At 40.9% G+C, this 18,928-nt stretch overlaps 3 protein-coding genes across 5 annotated transcripts; 2 read left to right on the top strand and 1 right to left on the bottom strand.

The window, feature by feature from the left end:
• The first annotated feature begins 2,705 nt into the window (after positions 1 to 2,705).
• On the top strand, positions 2,706 to 7,766 carry tmem25 (transmembrane protein 25). Of its 2 annotated transcripts, none has more exons than XM_029445598.1 (9): positions 2,706 to 3,277; positions 4,114 to 4,225; positions 4,825 to 5,169; positions 5,264 to 5,554; positions 5,731 to 5,862; positions 5,981 to 6,014; positions 6,325 to 6,434; positions 7,371 to 7,460; positions 7,596 to 7,766. In XM_029445598.1, the coding sequence occupies exons 2-9, from the start codon at positions 4,153 to 4,155 to the stop codon at positions 7,667 to 7,669; spliced, it is 1,149 nt and encodes a 382-aa protein (XP_029301458.1). In that variant the 5' UTR covers positions 2,706 to 3,277; positions 4,114 to 4,152; the 3' UTR covers positions 7,670 to 7,766. The 2 variants fall into 2 exon arrangements, with proteins under 2 accessions (XP_029301458.1, XP_029301457.1); XM_029445597.1 differs by having other exon boundaries at positions 2,707 to 3,277; positions 4,111 to 4,225.
• A 1,718-nt stretch (positions 7,767 to 9,484) lies between these two features.
• Positions 9,485 to 12,324, top strand: LOC115017922 (T-cell surface glycoprotein CD3 gamma chain). 2 transcript variants are annotated; one of them, XM_029446659.1, is made up of 7 exons: positions 9,485 to 9,597; positions 9,913 to 9,983; positions 10,126 to 10,146; positions 10,229 to 10,426; positions 10,628 to 10,771; positions 11,737 to 11,801; positions 11,910 to 12,324. In XM_029446659.1, the coding sequence occupies exons 2-7, from the start codon at positions 9,932 to 9,934 to the stop codon at positions 11,976 to 11,978; spliced, it is 549 nt and encodes a 182-aa protein (XP_029302519.1). In that variant the 5' UTR covers positions 9,485 to 9,597; positions 9,913 to 9,931; the 3' UTR covers positions 11,979 to 12,324. The 2 variants fall into 2 exon arrangements, with proteins under 2 accessions (XP_029302519.1, XP_029302518.1); XM_029446658.1 differs by having other exon boundaries at positions 9,496 to 9,597; positions 9,910 to 9,983.
• Positions 12,325 to 13,975: 1,651 nt separating this feature from the next.
• Positions 13,976 to 18,164, bottom strand: LOC115017714 (T-cell surface glycoprotein CD3 epsilon chain-like). The gene is made up of 5 exons (XM_029446396.1): positions 17,947 to 18,164; positions 17,237 to 17,437; positions 17,014 to 17,157; positions 16,595 to 16,647; positions 13,976 to 16,060 (listed from the first exon to the last, which is right to left on the bottom strand). Exons 1-5 carry the CDS (start codon positions 18,017 to 18,019, stop codon positions 16,001 to 16,003), a joined length of 531 nt encoding a protein of 176 aa, XP_029302256.1. The 5' UTR covers positions 18,020 to 18,164; the 3' UTR covers positions 13,976 to 16,000.
• Positions 18,165 to 18,928: the final 764 nt, after the last annotated feature.

The raw sequence follows: 18,928 nt of genomic DNA, 5'->3' as shown, positions 1-18,928 counted from the left end.
GGGAAACATTTTTCGGAGGTAACCATAGGAAGGAACAGCTTGATTTGGACTTGAACACAGCAGAGGAATACAAGGTTGTGGCCAGAGCAATGCAGGGTGTGCCCATCTTAAACATATCTACCAAGGCCTGTGCCCTAAGCTGAGTCAGGCTCAAGCACAGCCAGATGGAGGCTACAGCACACTGGGGACCACAGCAGAAGATTGACCCTCCCTCTTCTTAAATTTAATTTGATCGTTTGGCTTCTATTTATCCTCCTATATACTGAGTCTATATTGGGCCAGCAAGAGACTGTGGTGCAAAGAATAAAGCTCCACTTGTACGTATTCATGCTGGCCAGATGTCACAACATCTGGCTGCACGGTTGACTTTTCCTAATGCTATATACATCTGAGAGGAGAGCTGTAGATGGTGTCATGCAGCGCCTGGGCTCTCCATTCGCACCCTGTCACTTCCTGTTTACCAACATTCGCTCCCCTTCAGAGCAGACTGAATCAGCTAAATGAGAATCTCTAAAAAGAGAGTGCAAACAGAAGTTAACAGTGAAGTATGATGGAGTCATGAAAATTAACTCTTATCCGCTTTCTGTTTTTCCCCATACTGAGTCGGTGTCTCATTGGGCAGAAGAAGCTCGTTTCCTTTCCATCTCGGTATTCCCTCATTCCTCTTTTCAGATCTGTCCTCCTTTTTTTTTCTTTCATTGTTTACACCGAGCCAGAAGTGAGACACTTTGTGGGTGTTGGAGAGGAAACTGCTGGAATGGAAGGCATTGCATGTCTGTTGTCCCACGGCAGGATAGAAACTCTAAAATTAAGACCAGAGGCTCTACCTTGTCTTATGTTGTGACCAGAGCTGTTGTTTCAGATTCATGTTGGGAAGGGAAAGAGCAGAGGCACGCAGGAAGGGACAGCTTGAATGGAAAGCACTGCCGATGACGGAGAGGTAAAGGGGAGGGGAGACCTGCTTCACACACTTCTGCCTGATGAGACTGACCCTTCTCCCCCACTTTCTTCCGTCTTAACTTTTCCATCCCTTCCCTTCGTCTTTTCTCTCCATCCCAGCCTCCCTGCTCGGCAAACCAGCTCTGCTCTACTCCTGTTTCTTAGGTTCATTTCTTTTTCTTTTTTTCTATTGGTTCATTTTGTCCTTTTTTTTTTTTTTATGTTCATTTCTGTTGAGTACAAAAATACTAAAGTGCAACAACAATGATTAAAAAGAATATCAACCAAACTGAGATGGATAAATAAATATATATAAATAAAGAAATAATTTAAAAAGGTCATGACTTTGTGTGTCTTTGTGTCACCTGCTACAGGCGTGTCTGGAGTCATGATTATTGTGCAGATTTCAAAACTTTATTAGGCTGTCACAATATCACTGGGAGACCATGGGACAATGCTTGTTTTTCTTTCTAATTTTCCATCTGTTTTTACACCTTTCAGACATGTTTAATTTCATAGCTATTTTTATTATTGATTAATCTGCTGATTTTTTTTCACATAAATTAATGTAATCCTGAGATCTGTGGTCTTACCCTTTAAAATAAAGTAGGCCTTGTGAGCCCCCGTGATGCTATGACGACTCCTGGTGTGGGTAATGAGCCCCAGTTTGGGAACCAGTGGTGTCACATGCACACTGGGACATTTTACTGTCAAATCAACATGTCAGTGCTCTCTAGTGGCTGAACTATATCATAGTGACACTTTCTGAATGACCACAAATCTACTTTTTGTACTGCAATTCCCTCTAATCGACTGACAACATATATGCTGATACCAATGTGTGTGTGTTTTTCAAGTTTCATTAATTGTGTCACTGAAAGGTGAACGTGTGTCTTTGCTTAATGCAGCAGCGTTACCTGTTAATGTCTACCAACAAACAGTCCTGTCAGCAGAATGTTACCTGTATGTGTTTACAATGCAGCAATACTGGGTCTAGTTTTAAAATCATTAAGATGTCTCCTAACCTTCATCCACAGATGTTTGAAGTTATAGAGAAAGGATATAGAGTACTTGATAGATGCATAGCTTTTTGGCTTTCTCATCAAAACCAGATTTCCAAGCACTTAAAAGAATACTTCTTACATAAAATGAACATTTGCTTATCAATGACTGACCCTGTGTGACCTTGAGTTCTTCAAGAAAACTCTGTTTTTCTCGCATGCCTCCATTGTAGCACGCCTGCACAAGTTAGAGACTGTTTATGCGGTTGAAGTGTTTTAAATAGTATGGTTTTATTGAAAATGCATTTGTTTGGAAGTAGTGAGCGTACGACTGGACACATGAGACTTGGATTATAGTGCACGAGTCGCGTGAGAGTTTGTAAACGCTTCTCTGCTTTTTTCACTGCGAGGCATTCAAGGTGAGTGATTGATAAATAAATGATCATTTTGTGCCTGACATATTCCTTTAAGGTCAGAGTTTCCTCGAGTGAATAGCAGTTTCATTACGAGGGAATTGGATAGAACTAAATTGGGAGTAATTCCTAAAGAGTGATTTAAGTTTGAATTCTGGCATTAACAAAGGACATGTACCTTTCTATGAGCTTGTTTTTTTTGTCTGCCTTTTGGCTGCAGTGCTCTGCATGCTGCTGCTCAGGTCTGTACAGCTGCACTGCAGAGGCTTTTCAGTCTGAAGTAAGTTGAGCTCAGACACTGTGAGCCATGTATAGTGTCTGCGTTTGTATATCAGGGGTTACTTGAGCATGCCGGATGACAGGAAGAGATGTGTTTATCCCTCTAAACTGACAGTTTACTCTCCTTTATCCACCACAATTCCATGTAGTCCATTGTTGAAGGTTGATGTTTTAGACAGAGCTCCTTCTCTAGTCTTCTAGCCTGTGCATCCTCTCCTCTCCCACATCGGCTCTTTTTCAACTCTGTGCCCACTCTCCTCTTTCTCGACTCCTTTCCCTGCCTTCACACTCTTCTTCTCTCCCTCCTCCTCTCCATCTCCTCAGCTGCCCGCTCCTTTTCTCTCTCTCTCCCTCTCTTATCCCCTCCTCCCTTCCCACTCTCCTCCTGACTGCCTGCGTCAGCCAGCCCCTACCAGCTAGTGAACGCTGCTACTAGAACTGCTGTACCCTGCAGAGAGCCGTGTGTGTGTGTGTGTATGTGTAAAAGTGTATGAGTCTACGCAGATGGGAAAGCAACTGAGTCAGGGAGGACTGCCTCTCATCTCTCCGCTGTTATCACCATCCTTCACTCTCCCTCCTCTCCACCTCCGCTGCCATGGAGCTCCAGCAGGCTGAATCACAACAGCGTCTGCACAAAGGGCTGAGGTAATAGTGTGTGTGTGTGTGTGTGTGTGTGTGTGTGTGTGTGTGTGCGTGTGTGTGTGTGTTGTAGAGGGCATTCTTTCTGTATTTAAGTGCACACATCTTTATACATACATTAAAATGCATGCATGCAGCCTTGCAACGTGCAGTATGTGGAGACCTATTGTGTAATGTTTAGCCCCTTGCTTTGATTGTCAGTGTAATCCCAGCACCCCTCAACCTGAGGGTAAAGATCTGTAATTCTATCATGCGTGCCAAAAAAGAATGTTCTTGGTCGTCTCCATATTAGTGGGATTATTCGTGTTTTCTTAATGGCTGAGTTCCTGCTTTCTTCCGAAGTGCTCACACATATCACATGACCCAGATTGCAAGCAAGCAAACACTAGACATTACTCATTCCCCACACTCACTGTATGAGCGTGTGCACAATCCCCGTCGATCCAAGCAGGCCTGTGAATGTTTTGTCTTGTAGTGATGATGGGGCAAGTCTGCAAAACAAAGCCAACCAGGCAGTGGATTATGAGTGAGAGGCATGTGACTGTCTGTTTGTGTCTTGTGTGCTGTGTTTTTCTCTTGCATTGCATTGAAAGTTTAATTTCTGTAGCTCTGTCTGCTTCTTTAGATCTGCACCTTAATCTCACTTAACAAGAATACATTTGTCCTTTTTAAAGGGTGAATTCACCAGAATCACAAACCAAAACCTTTTGTCCTCATGTACCCCCCAGTTGGGGAACTGAGCCATGTGGATAGTTTTTATGTTTTAAGATATTCCTCAGGATGATTGACAGAACCCCATTATGAACAAGCAATTGTCTATATGTAATTTCTCCTCCAAGCAGGTAGATGTGTAAGCGTGTGCACTGCTCCATTGGGCCAGTATGAAGTGTGTGAGAAGGTGGGCATCGGGTTCTGCTGTCGTGTTCCTTCACACACTGGCCTTATCCTGGACAGGTAAGGGACACTGCAACTGTTACCTACATGATGTGCTCCTTTTGCTTGATTGGAATTCAACCAAAAATGACCTCAAGGTTATTGCACCGCACCTATTTTAATGGCGATGGTGTTTGGTCATAAAGATAGAAACAGTCAGCTTGGCTCCTGGATTCTCCCCTAGTTGCCGATAAATAGCCCAGCATGTAACCCCTCCTGTAAGTGTTGGTTTATCCTTTGGTTATGTATAGATTAAGGAAAATTAGAAATAATGTGTAAACTAGTGAACTTTAAAGGTGCTGGTTTGAAGATTTAGTTCATTTTGACAGTCATGTCAGCTGTTTGCTCCTTCTCCCAGTCTCTGGGCTAAGCTAAGCTAACTGGCCTCTGGCTGTAGCTTCATATTTAACCGACAGATATGAGAGTGATATCAATATTTCCCAAAATTTCAACCTATTCCTTTAACTTGTACTATTTGGCTGAGCGACACTTTCATATAATGTCATACATTTCAAAAAATATTTTTTTCAGGCTAGATAAAAATGTAAATGTTTTAATGTGTTATGTTTTGCCCACAAAGTCCTACTATATCCACACCCAGTCTAATCCTTTACTCGCAGGTGCAATTGAACCCGCCTCCAAAATTGACGGGCGGCACCAAGCGGCTGTGACACTGCAGGAGAACATAACACACTGGTTCAACTGCCAATCGGACGGCTGGGATCCCCGGGCCCCTCCTTTGCTAACATGGTACCTGAACGGGGAGCAGCAGAGAGAGCCACTGCCCAACCATAGGCGCCTGGTGATGACGTTGCATGAACATTCTAAGGTCATGAGACCTGGGACCCATCACAACAGCACCTTCTCTCTGCGAGCCAGGAAGTGGGACAGGGAGCTGGTGTGTGTCGCATCAAACCCCAGGACAGGAGAGAGCTACAATGCCACGGTCACACTCAATGTCCAGTGTGAGTCTGTGTGAAATATTACAGGATTGTAAGTGGACCCTGGTAGTTTCTGTTGATGCACTGAATAAAGTTGTTCCTCTGCTCCGTCTCCCAGTTCAGCCAGAGATCCTCAGGCTGAACGGCCACTACAGTGAAACCTTAGACCCTGGCCTCTCCCTGGTCCTGTTCGCCTTGGTACGGTCCAACCCGCCTGCCACCATCACCTTCGTGGACCAGTCCGGCCAGCTTGTGGCCAACACCTCCGACTTCTTCATCCTGGACTCGCAAAGCTACCCCTGGCTGACCAATCACACCCTGAAGGTCTCGCTCGGTAGCCTAGCAGGGAATATCTCGCTGAACGTCAGCAACAGTGTGGGAACGGCGCAGAGCAACCTCACACTGGCAGGTCAGTGATGGTAAAAGGGAAACCAAGGTCTCTCTTATGCTAAGCTAACCATCTCCTAGCTGTAGCCACACACATGGTATCAATATTCTCATTAAACGTTCTGTAAGTAAGCAAATAAGCATCGTTCCCAAAATATGAAACTATTCCTTTAACTCTCTCTCTCCTTCTCTCTCCAGAGTTCCTGCAGTCTCGTGTGGAGGTGCCCATGCTGGGAATAGTGACTGGTGGCGCTATGGCCTTCATGGCCCTCCTCATCCTCAGTCTGATTGTTCTTTGCCTCATGCAAAAAAACAAGAGCAAGTCCTTTGGTGAGACTAGAGTGTGTTTGAGCATGTAGTGAGCAAGTCAGCTGGGAAATGTGTGACTGTAGCATTGTGCATTGTACTTATTCAGCAGGATAATAGAACTCTTTGTATTGTGTTACAGATGAGCCAGTGGAGATTCTGATGACCAAGAAAAGGTAAATAAAGTCTGTCGTTGGATACCGGAATTGAGGTGTGATCCTGGTAATTGGTCAAATTTAGGGGAAAGTGCCTTGCCTACTAAATTTGAAGCTACAGCCAGTGGCCAGTTAGCTTAGCTTAGCATAAATCACACACCTATTCCCGCATCTAATAATTTGTGTCAGCATCATTGGTGGATTGGAAGGAAAACACTGATGAAAGCATTTTTGTGCTCTAATGAATATTTGATGTCCATCCTGTAGACAGTGTAGACCAATAACACGTCTAATCCAAGTTGTATATCTCTCCTCCATATTTCCTGCACAGTGACTCTGCTAATCTCAAACCAGAGAAAGCTGATAAGACGTACATCCCCAGAGAGAACATGTCTCTTCCTTCCAACATGCAGCTCAACGACCTCAACACTTTGAGAAAAGGTACAAATTTAAGAAGTTTAAGAAGACAAAACACCCTCAGGGCAGACATGAGTATAACATATACTTAGAGACATTTATGTATCTGCAAATGTAGTATATAAAACATATCGATATGGACTGTGTGACATTGACTATTTAGAAACATAGAAATACTCCTACTGTAAGTTTTCAAGCCATAAATACAATTAGGGAACTTGTGAACCCATGAGATGATATGTTATGTTTTGCTGAATTTAATTAATTTATTAGTCAAATTAAAACATAAATCAGTCAATTAACACCAATCAATACAAATATTCCAGTTGTTTTCACAATCAATGCTTAGTGCTAAAGGTTGGCAACATTGAGCGTCTTACATTGGGGGGGGGGGGGCCGTGCATGCTGAAATCTGAAGTGAGCGACAAACTTCCGTTTTGGTGTGAAATGCGAATTGCGGCTCAAATTGTTGTTATGAGCAAATGTGTTCCCACTTGTAGGGGAAACTGTTGACGTTAATCATGGAGTCTTTTAGTCAGTTCATATCATGTCAGATGAACATGCAAAATAAAATATTTGACAGTCAAGCAACACATATATGGAGAGTAACAATTCTGATATACGACAGAAATGTAGAGAGCCCAGAAGTTTACTTGCCTGCCAAGCAAGCATCTGATGTTGACTTGTAACTACGCATGGATACACGTGGTTTCACTACGGGCTGGATTAAGGCCTTATGAACTGCTGTCCCTGCTAAATAGTGCGACATGTTTGGAAACGACTGCTTTCTTGGCAAAGTAAGATGAGAAGATTGATGACCACTCTCCAAACATGGAGGGGCATCAATCTTCTCATCTGCAGCGAAACGTTTGTATTTCCCCAAAAACAATCCCTCAAAACTCCATGCATCTCTTTTGCATTATGATGTGTCCTCCATCCTTCTCGCATCACTTCTGGAAGCCCGAGAGGCCGCCCAGCAGATCAGTGTGGGAGGGAAGAAGAAAGAGGAAGAGGAGGAGGAAGATCTGTCTTTAGCCTACGCCGCCAGAGGTCAGAGAAATACACTTCGATACTGCTGCATTTTTCATGACACTTGAGATTCAATGTGGAGGAACTGCGGTGAGTGCTTTATTTCTTTGTGCTCCCCCTGTATGCCCCCCCCCCCCCCCCCCTGATGATTTCCAGGTTTTGCCAGATATCCGATGGTGGGCTACATCTATAAAGTGAGCAGCACAAGCAGTGAGGAGATCTGGCTCTGACTTCACACACACACACACACACACACACACACACACACACACACACACACACACACACACACACACACACACACACACACACACACACACACACACACACACACACACATACACTACATGCATGCATAACTACTTCCAACGGTGCAGCTGTCCAAGAGGAAGCACAGAGCAACTGCCAGTCAGTTCTTCAACCAATCATCAGTCACCTTCAAGCTGGACCCGTATGACCAGAAACCAGAAACTATCTTTGTTTATTCCATACAGTACCAACACTGTCTCTCAAGTTCATCCATCAACTGGAATTTCTTGTTCACGAAGCAAAAGTCTCGATGTTGTCGTCGTCTCTCTGAATCAAGGGCTCTGGTCCATATCACCCCTGATGTGTTGTCTCAATGTTCAACAAGTATGAACTCTACATATAACTGTGCATATTCTGTATGTTTGGACATGATCTCCTCCTGTAACCACATGCTCATGATGTCCTCCTGCCCTCTGTTGCAATATTGGAATGCATTAATTGTTCTATGCTAACACCAGAATGTCCGAGATCATGTATTGTAAGTGAGATTTTACAATTTGACCAATAATATCCAAATAAGATGGCACATATTTATAGAGAATGTATTTGTATATGGACATGTGACATGTCATGTGCTGTATATTTGTATGTATATGTGTATAAAAGAGGACGTCTAATAAAGATAATATTGAAATTGTATGAAGTATACGCTGTGTTGTGGTTTTGTTGACGCTCACCAGGGGGCGCTCTAAGGTGCTTTATAAGATGGAAACATGGAGGACTTTCTGTTAGTCATGAGGGTGTTGAGTGTTTTTGACATGGTTCTAGTGATGAGTGTGTGTTGCGTGATGGTGGAAGCATTTGGCTTTCTCTTTTTTTTTACAATAGCAGATGCAAGGGATAAATAATGCACGTCTTCGTGTTTGACTTAGTGTGTGTGTGCGCCAGGTGTTTGCTCTAGGTCACGAATGTTGTGGCTTTCTCTGTAGACAGGAAGCAGAGTCGTGTTGTGGGAACATCTCTCTGCTGCTTCTTCTGTGCTCATCAGGGAATGCAGTCTGTCACACGCTGCGGCACAAACATTCACAACACGCAGGGAATTCAAATATTAACCTGAACACTCGTTGTTGTCTTTGTTTTACCACATGGAGCTACACCTTCAAAAGGAAGTTAGACATTTCAGCTAATATTTGAACTCCACGAACATGCGTAACAATAATATAAAGTCTGGTGACAATGTACTAAATATAACATACCAGGTTCATTTCAATCCAGCAGTGGAGGAAGGATTCAGAGTAGTTGTAAAAACATATTCCATTACAAATAAAAGTCCTGCACTAATTTGTACGAGTATAAGTATTATTAGCAAAGTAAACTCTCTTCTCCTACATTGATTATATTATATTATTGTGTTATTTATGCTGGTGGAATAATGTTCGAGTAGAACTTGATCGTTGCAGTTTGTCAATTTGGAGCTTCAGTCTTATCTTCTATAGTGTTTGAGTAGTTTCATCTATATCAGTGCATCATATGATAAAACCATCATATTGTTATGTATGTAAAATCTCAATTTGTAAACTACAGCTGTCAAATAATGTACTGGTGTTATTGTACTTTGGTATATTCCACCAGAGTCATTTGCTGGAAGCCACAGAGACACAGAGAGAGAGTCCTCCAGATGTAGAAATCAACAAAGCCTGAGACGGAAAATAAACCAATCAAACTCACTTCCGACGCACTTCCCACGCATGCAGGCACGCACGCACGGATACACACACACACACACACACACACACACACACACACACACACACACACACACACACACACACACACACACAGAGAGACACTTCAACAGACGGAGACTGGATGCTTTGGCAGCAGGGACACAGCAGCTCTTTATTTCAAGGTCAGTACTTTCTTTAAAATCCTGCATTTGCTTTATAAAATTGAATTTTGAAAAACACCAGACTGTGTTGAGCATGCTTTGATGGAGACCAAATAATACAATTTATTTAGGTAAAATCCACTAAATCCAAAGTTAAAGTTTGTATTGTATTGATTTTGTCGCAAACGCACCTAAAAGTTGTCTTTCATCATCCGTTATCTGCTACAATAAATTGAATAAAATGGTTGACAGAGAGCAGAAAATGGCGCAGTTCCTGTGTTATGTTGCGTGCTTCCTCTTACTAACAGTCATCTGAATCATCTCTATCATCAGCAGAACTCAGAGTAAACACACGATGAAAACGTTGTTGGTTTTGCCTGCCAGTTTGCTGCTGCTGACACTTACAGGTAAGCCTCTTTCCTGATTTAAACATAAACATAAAGTTACATCACTTAAGAAGAGAAGTACCCTTTTATTATTTAGTAGCAATTATTTCCCAGTTTCATTAAAGTAAATGTTTACATGTTTCTTTCCAAATGTCTCCCACAGCACCTGTCGGTTGTGCTGAAGGTAAGAACGCTGCTTTAACACTTCAATAAGGTTCCATCATAACGTGTGAAATGATGTTAAAATCTGTCGTTTTCCTACACAGAACCTGAGATAAAAGTTGCCAATGTCGCTGCGGGAATTAAGCTGTCCTGCGGGGATGTCAATCAAATTCAAAACAAAAATGGTGATAGAATTGAGACTTTGAAATACGACGATGAGAACACAGGAGAGTATACATGTGCTGTGTCCAGTGCTGATGGAAGCATTCAGCTTGGACCAAAGATCTTTGTGAAATATCGGAGTAAGTTCTGCAGCATTACTTGTGTCTTGCACTCATTTTGTACGTTACTATGAGTTGTTTGTGTACTTTTCTATTTGTATTACTTGCATTTATACCGTAGTAACTACAGGTTTTTTTGACAGTAATCATACTTCTGTGTGTGTGCTTGCGTGTGTATGTGTGTGTGTGTGCGTGTGTGTGTGCGTGTGTGTGTGTGTCCAGCATGTGACGACTGCATAGAGATAGACATGGCTTCAATAGTGGGAATGGCTGTAGGAGACGTGGTGGCTACGATTGTGATAGGAGTGGCTGTCTATCTCCTTGTGTCTCAGACTCGGGCCGGTCCAATCACCTCCGTCAAGAAAAGTAAAACCTGTTCTGTCTGTCTGTCTGTCTGTCTGTCTGTCTGTCTGTCTGTCTGTCTGTCTGTGTATCTCTCTCTCTCTCTCTCTCTCTCTCTCTCTCTCTCTCTCTCTCTCTCTCTCTGTCTCTCTCTCTCTCTCTCTCTCTATATATATATATATATATATATATATATATATATATATATAGATATATTTATATATCTATATCTATATCTATATATATATATATATATATAGATATATATATATATATATATATTTATATATATATATATTATATATCTATTTATATATATATATATATATATATATATTATATATCTATATATATTACTATATAATTCTTTTCTATATATTTATATATCTCTATCTATATGTACATATATCCTTCACTATATCCATCTCTCTCTCTCTCGCTCTCTCCTCTCTCTCTATCTCTCTCTCTCGCTCTTTCTCTCTCTCTCTCTCTCTCTCTCTCTCTCTTCTTTCTCTCTCTCTCTCTCTCTCTCTCTCTCTCATCTTTCTCTCTCTCTCTTCTCTCTCTATCCCTCTCTCTCTCTCTCTCTCTTTCTCTCTCTCTCTCTCTCTATCTCTCCCTCTCTATCTACTATAGAGAGAGAGAGAGTCAGGTGTCCGTGTTAAATACTTAATAGATCAATTCAGAGACAATCTCTTCAACTACTTCATTAACTCTGGGCATAAGATTTATAGTTTAACTAAAAAAAAAAACACCCAAGAAAGAAATCATGGCATTCACCATTTAATAACTTAAATATAAATTCCAACAGGCATAGCAGTAAAATGTACTTAAATATGAAAAGAAATGGCGGTTCCAGCTTTAAATAACACAAATACAAAATATTCCTAATCACAAAGCTTATTAATTAAAATAGATATAATCAGATTAGAATCTGTTTGTCCCTTGTTTATTTGTTATATTAATATTATCAATACTTTTATCCTCAGGCTCTGACAGACAACATCTGGTCCCAAATAGTGGCAGAAGCAGTGCTCCCGATGACCACTACCAGGTGAGATGAAACGTGGGAGGATTTTAATGGACATATGTGATTATCACATTTTTAGAATGAAATGATAAATGACACTTCGCTTCCTTTACCCCTCTGTTTCTCCCTCAGCCCCTGAAAAATCGACAAAAAGACATATATGACATGCCGAACAACAGAAGACCCCAGCCCCCCAATTGAAGGCGTTCTCTCCACGTGTCCTCTGCAGAATGGAAAAGTCTTTTATCTGTGATTGGCTGTCGCTCATCCCGTCATGTCATTTGCTCTTTATGATACTGTTTTAGCTTTTATCTTATCATTTATTGACACCATGCCTGTAAGATGCTGCTCTTATTAGACCTCACGTAATGAGTGACTTCTGAACTGGACGTCATAGTTAAGTGTTTATCAGTCGTTTTAATTGACACACATATGTGATATTTTTGTCCATGTGTTTTTCTCTCCCCATACTGTAAGTACGGCTCGTACAACATATCATGGAAATGAAGCATCTACATTGCAAAATAAAATAATTGCGGAATAAAAACGTGTCGGAAAGTAATTAAGTACATTTAAACAAGTAGACTATTGTACTCAGGCAATACATGTAAATATTGTGCTTTTATGATTACTAGTTTATTATAAGCTTACACAACACACTGTTTAAGTTTAAAGCAATAGCTCCCACCAGGTTAAGTTTTGTGACCCCTTAAAGAAGTTGTGTCTACTTGGAGAGGTGTATATTGTATATTACAGTAGAGTTACTCTGCTTTGACCAGCTACAACAGTAACATGCACAAAAAACACATTCTTATATATTTCATACTTTAAAGTGACAATCCTCAAGATTTCTAAGAAGTCCAAAACCATTTTTGATACCATTTATAATTCCCTTCCATGTATTTACATTCTGTAAATGTCTCTATCGTGGAGTCGGCCATTTTCTTTACCTTACGTGTCGAATGAAATCACACAGTCTTACCCGCAGTAACCACAGGTGTCGCCAAATCACAAATCTTGAGGATGATAACTTTAAGTGACGATGATCTGCACTTTTAATTAATTAAAGTTCTTTTAATTGTATTCTTAGTATTTTTAGATTGTTGATTTGGTACATAAATATCTGAATACTTCCCCCCCCCCCCCCCCCCTTGCTATCGATGCTTTCATTAGCGTTCTGTAAAGGTGAGAGTCTTTCAGAGGTCTATTTCAGTCTGTTGCACCAAATACATGAATAGGTGAAAACAGAGGGACACTGAGAGATGGAAAGGATTACACAACAAGAGTAAAGAGACAGAAAGGTCATAATGAAGAAGAGGAAGAGGAGGAGGAGGAGAGATCAAAGGGAAGCTCCCCCCCCTGTCAGATATTCTTATATCTTAAATTCTTTCATCGCTGCTCGGAGTCTTCTGCCCTATTCTTCACGCTGCTGTGACAAAGCTGCAACAACAAGCATTTTTATTTCTTTTTTTTCACCTGAGGAAGAGAAGAGAGATCAAGCAATGAAGAAACACAACCCCCCCACACTCGCAACCAACTTCTGACACAGTGCACGTGCACACACTTTCACGCACTCGCGTGCACAGATGTCTACGTTCGCGCATGGCTGTCGAGCAGATGTGGGGATATGGTTTGACTTCACTTAAGAGAGTCAGATAAAGGAGCACCCCCACCCCGGTCCCCCTCCTACCTCTTTGTGTCTTTCTCGTATAAACATACAGCTGATGTTACGCCAAGATAACTGAGCAGTAAGTGTGGGAGTATTTCCACTAAACACTTCACCTCGGAGCTGCACGCAGTATAACTTATCGATCATTAGCAGTCTGCATTAATAAGAATCTTTCTCACTTTCAGTTCCAGCTGTGCTTAGTCACTGCTGGGAAAAAGCACAGTTGTACAAACAGAAGGCCAAAACATGCCACAACATTTCCATTGTGCGCATAAAATACATGTTATGCATCGAATGCACAAGTTTCAGAATTATGTCAGATGTTTCCAAAGACAGCGCGCCATGTCACTCACACAAGAGAGACTCTAACCGTGAAGACACATTGTTGGTGATCGTGTGCTTGTGGGTGTGCTACGGATATGAGTTGCGGCTTTGCGAATAGCGTGTACATACATATATATATATATATATATCTGTAGAAGCATCTCATCATTGTTTTCAACCCTGAGTCAAAAAAGAACTGTGAAACTGTGGTGACTGTGGTTTATTTATTAGTGACACCTGTGTGTCCATTACAGCGCTGCAGCAGATTAGAATGAACACGAAGAAAAGAAAAGAAACAGGAAACAAGCTGATGTGATGAACAAGAAGCATTTTACATGTGTGACAAACTTTACCTACAAGTCACAACTTATAATGACACAAACATACAGTATGTACACACAACATGCATCTCTCTCTTTTTGAAATGACAATATGATTTTTATTTATGACATTATTGTGATTTATACTCTCCGACAATATTTTATATTAAAGGGTCAGCAGGCCTACACTATCAAAAAAAGATATATACACTCAGTGGCCACTTTATTAGGTACACCTGTACAATCTAATGCAATCCAGTACAGCAGCTGTGCTAATAAATTCTACCTTTACAAAGCTGATAATGTGACATTTGTTTGGTAAATTCAATGATATGTTTATTACAGAGATGTTGTACTGGTTTCTTTCCCTTTGACAAACACGAGGGAACGCCTCTGAACTGCAACACCATCAACTACCTCAATGCTTAAACACATCATTTAATTAAAACCAGAATACGTGTGAAAGAAAACAGATCATTATATGTACAATAATTATCTCTATTTAAAAAGAAAGAAAATGTAAAAAACAAAACACGTTTTCTCACTTACCTCTAATGCTATCTAGCCGTGCAGATAGCTCGGGTTTTATTTGTGCCTCCACATGAATACAACACACATGAATAGAAATAAGTTTGTGGTTCTCACAGTATTAAAAGATAACATTTAAAATGTTTAGATTTTTTACTTTTGTGTTTCCCTTGTCCCGCACAGCCCTGCCAGGTCTCAAGCACCCTTCATTTTACCGCTTCCCCTCGATGGGGCCGATGCGATGTCTTTATTGTTCGAGTAATATTTCATCAAGTTTGCATTCATTCATTGTCGTCATTTATTATTATTACTTTTACTTTTCGGACGGCCTTCTGCTAACTAGACACAACCAACACTTTTATTAAGTATTAAAACTGATTAGCATCACGCAAATTAATAATCCAATGTGTGCGTTTACTTTCCTCACGAACACAAATATGTAAATATATTATCTATTCATAATTCAAATGTTTTTTAAATTTAATAATCTGTGCTACACGATCCATCCACTGACCCTCTGGTGACTGCAGAAGTACCCTCAGGTTGGGAATAACATACACAGTTTTAAGGGGACTATTTGTTTCAGAAGAAAGAAGTCCCTAATTAGTTTTTCATTGTTATTTTTAAATACTGTGAGCACCACAAATTAAATGCCGTTTACCTCTAAAGGATGGCGTTGGCGGCAGAATTCTTGGACAAATGAAACCTAAACTACACTGCCTGGCTTTATGATACGGGAGTAACTGAGAATATTAGTTGTTGTTTTTTTGCCATATATTTGGGTTAGGGTTAGGGTTAGGGTTCTTTCAGAAGACAGAAGTCCCTAATTAGTTTTTCATTGTTATTTTTAAATACTGTAAGCACCACAAACTAAATGCCGTTTACCTCTAAAGGATCATGTTGGCGGCAGAATACCTGGACAAATGAAACCTAAACTACACTACCTGGCTTTATGATACAGGAGTAACTGAGAATATTAGTTGTTGTTTTTTTGCCATATATTTGGGTTAGGGTTAGGGTTAGGGTTCTTTCAGAAGAAAGAAGTCCCTAATTAGTTTTTCATTGTTATTTTTAAATACTGTGAGCACCACAAACTAAATGCCGTTTACCTCTAAAGGATGCATGTTGGCGGCAGAATACCTGGACAAATGAAACCTAAACTACACTGCCTGGCTTTATGATACAGGAGTAACTGAGAATATTAGTTGTTGTTTTTTTGCCATATATTTGGGTTAAGCGACCCAATAAATCCAAGAGAGCAAAAGCCAGTGTTTGCATTCTACGAGGAACATGATTGACGTCCATGTTGGTCTTTTGCGAATGTCTTCCTTCGTCCGTGCAGCCTGTAGACCAGTGACCTGGCGCAGTCAGGTGACCTGTTTCTATCCCGTCCTGTTCAGGAAATCGTAAGCGTCCTGGGAGCGAGTGTGAGGGTTTAGATGCTGCCAAAAGAAGACATAACCAGCGTTTAGGTTTTAAAATGGTAATATTAGGATGCACGATACAACCCAACATCACACTTGGCTTCCAGGGGAATTAGTAAACTAATAGAAAGAAGATTTTCAATTATGTTCAGTATATTGATTTAGAAAATGTACTTTGTTTACTCTACATCTGGGGGAATAGATGTTCTGGACTATTTCTTTCCCGGCATTGTGACTTCCTGGAGTCTTAAAAAGCACAATGCTTAATGTTTACAGATTAAACAACTGATATATAACATGTTAGCTTTGCAGGTGCTCGTAGGCAGAGCTCTCTGTTTCCCTGCTCCTACTATTTATGCTAAGCTACGCTAACCATCCATAAGCATCTTCTCATCTAACTCCTGTAACTCCTGTAACTATTCTAGCTATTACGTTTGATTATTTATAATCATTGCTGGAAACATTGAAGATTAGGACGATGCTTATTTCAAACAGTCTGTTGAATGCAAAAGTAAAATGCATCGGAAAATGGAGTGCACACATAATACCTACGTCATAGTCAGGAGATGGGACAGGTGGAGCACGGCCTCCTGGACGAGCATGTGCTATGAGATGATGACAGAAATATGCATGATATTTCCAATCACTTGTGCGGTCAGACTCAATGCATACTTTCACGTCGATCGTGCATACAGACAACATGACTTTACGAGTGAAGTAAAGTGAGTCTACACTTCACATGCTTAAAAATAACTGAAACAGGATTTGCATCAGCTGCATGAATTGACTTACAATCCTATTTCTCAAGTGCAGATAGGTCCGACATGAAACATCAGCATGTACTGAATCAACGCTAAAAGATGGGCTTCAGTCCGAGGGTGACATTAGGTCATCCTTTCACTCAACCGAGGCAGATTATGTGAAGCAGTGTGACGCTGTGTTCTTTGTGAAACGCTTGAGTGCATTCCTACCTTTGGGGGTGTGAGCAGGTCCAGCTGAGCTTTTCTTCTTGGTGCAACTGCAGATGATCATCATCACAACCACTGTGCTCACTATATTCGCAACGATGGCCACGCCAAACAAAGCTGCGTTCAGCTCAAAACAGTTTGCACACACTAGAGGACAAAGAACAGCATTAAGGAAAAACCAACACAACACGGCACATCATGAGAAATCGTGGTTTTATTTACTCACCGTTTCCTTTCACGTAGAAATAATATTTGGTTTTAGCAGAAGTGTCTTGGTTCAGGTATTCACAGTGGTATGAGCCTTTGGTTGTGTGATCATACTGGAGTGTATACGTCTCAGATGCATGGTTTGTATCTATTTGTTTCTTGAACCAAGTCCCATTTTGTGGACATTTCATTGTGAATTCTGTTCTCCAGAATGTCGTTCCTTTGTAAAACACAGGAACAGATATTAAGTTAACTTCAGTGTACTTGCTTTAGTTTGTCATTTCATCAGGACCCTTCCTTCTCATTACTTTCCAGGGAGAGAAAGGAGGATGATCAGAGAGCCGAGGCGGGTTTGACTGAACTCATCTTGTGTACAGTAGGATGCCTTTTGTCTGTGTTACTGTGCATTAAATCATGCTCATGTCTTACATACACAGAGATTTAAATGTTTCAAATAAGAGCCCACAGTAAAGAAAACGAATAAAAAACTAGTGATCAGAATAAATTCAAGCAACTAAGTAGCATACAAAGTGAAATTAAAACATCAGAATGAAAGAAGTTCACGATACAGGAAGCAGAAACATAAAGAAACGTATTCAACAGCAATTAAGGCACAGAAGTGAAACACATGAAATTGGGGGAATTTGCTCTTAAATGTCGTATATTTTGACTATGACTTTCAAATATTAAGTCAAATAAAATACTTTAAAACGAACAACTGATATTTACCTCCATCAGCCTTGACGGTAGCTATGAAGAGCAGAAGGACTGAAAGCGCGGCCCGAACACCCATGCTGTTCATTTTCTTTAGACGACCTCTGCTTTGTGTTTCTGCAGCTTTCTACTCTGTAGATCAGGTTTGTGAATGTATCCGCTACACGATATAAAAAACATCGAGCAGCCTGTTCAATAAGACAAAAAGAAGAAAAGAAGGAGCCTTTGTGGTTCTTCTTCCGACTCTCTCTCTCTCTCTCTCTCTCTCTCTCTCTCTGTCTCTCTCTGTCTCTCTCTCTCTCTGTCTCTCTCTCTCTGTTTCTCTCTCTCTCTCTCTCTCTCTCTCTTCTCCTCTCTCTCTCTCTCTCTCTCGCCTCTCTCTCTGTTTCTCTCTCTCTCTCTCTCTCTCTCTCGCTCTCTCTCTCTCTCTGTCTGTCTGTCGCTCTCTCCTCTCTCTCTCTCTCTCTCTCTCTCTCTCTCTGGTTCTCTCTCTCTCTCTCTCTCTCTCTCTCTCTCTCTCTCTCTCTCTCTCTCGCTCTCTCTCTCTCTCTGTCTGTCTGTCGCTCTCTCTCTCTCTCTCTCCCTCTCTCTCTTGCTCTCTCTCTCTGTCTCTCTCTCTCTGTCTATCTGTCGCTCTCTCTCTCTCTCTCTCCCTCTCTCTCTTGCTCTCTCTCTCTCTCCTCTCTCTCTCTCTCTCTCTCTCTCTCTCTCTCTCTCTCTCTCTCTCTCTCACACACAACACACACCACACACACACACATGTTGCGCCCCACAGGAAGTGTTTTTAAACCTCAAAATGAAGTCAAACTAAATGAGTATGGTGTATAGAATACTATGTGATTCCAGATTGGTTCTTGATTATAAGCTCAGAAATGTATAACATAAAGACTTATATGTGCATTAAATATTTTTAATATATTATGTATTTTATACATATATATTTATATTAAAATGTAGGCTTATAACAGGTCTCACTTGAAAATGAGATCACAATGGG

This window comes from Cottoperca gobio, chromosome 13, assembly GCF_900634415.1.
Source record: "Cottoperca gobio chromosome 13, fCotGob3.1, whole genome shotgun sequence".
Classification (NCBI taxonomy): domain Eukaryota; kingdom Metazoa; phylum Chordata; class Actinopteri; order Perciformes; family Bovichtidae; genus Cottoperca; species Cottoperca gobio.
Note: the sequence above shows the minus strand (reverse complement) of the source record. Positions and strands in the feature narration are given on the sequence as shown.

What these genes read in the sequence shown, in the direction of transcription:
- LOC115017922 (XM_029446659.1), top strand. Translation starts at nt 9,932, where the DNA reads ATGAAAACGTTGTTGGTTTTGCCTGCCAGTTTGCTGCTGCTGACACTT. An exon ending in ACCTGTCGGTTGTGCTGAAG is followed by an intron (nt 10,147 to 10,228) that starts GTAAGAACGCTG and finishes TTTCCTACACAG; the next exon opens with AACCTGAGATAAAAGTTGCC. An exon ending in AATCACCTCCGTCAAGAAAA is followed by an intron (nt 10,772 to 11,736) that starts GTAAAACCTGTT and finishes TTTTATCCTCAG; the next exon opens with GCTCTGACAGACAACATCTG.
- LOC115017714 (XM_029446396.1), bottom strand. Translation starts at nt 18,019, where the DNA reads ATGAACAGCATGGGTGTTCGGGCCGCGCTTTCAGTCCTTCTGCTCTTC. An exon ending in TACCGTCAAGGCTGATGGAG is followed by an intron (nt 17,438 to 17,946) that starts GTAAATATCAGT and finishes TGTTTTACAAAG; the next exon opens with GAACGACATTCTGGAGAACA. An exon ending in TTTCTACGTGAAAGGAAACG is followed by an intron (nt 17,158 to 17,236) that starts GTGAGTAAATAA and finishes TTTGTCCTCTAG; the next exon opens with TGTGTGCAAACTGTTTTGAG.
- tmem25 (XM_029445598.1), top strand. Translation starts at nt 4,153, where the DNA reads ATGAAGTGTGTGAGAAGGTGGGCATCGGGTTCTGCTGTCGTGTTCCTT. An exon ending in GAGCAACCTCACACTGGCAG is followed by an intron (nt 5,555 to 5,730) that starts GTCAGTGATGGT and finishes TTCTCTCTCCAG; the next exon opens with AGTTCCTGCAGTCTCGTGTG. An exon ending in TTTAGCCTACGCCGCCAGAG is followed by an intron (nt 7,461 to 7,595) that starts GTCAGAGAAATA and finishes GATGATTTCCAG; the next exon opens with GTTTTGCCAGATATCCGATG.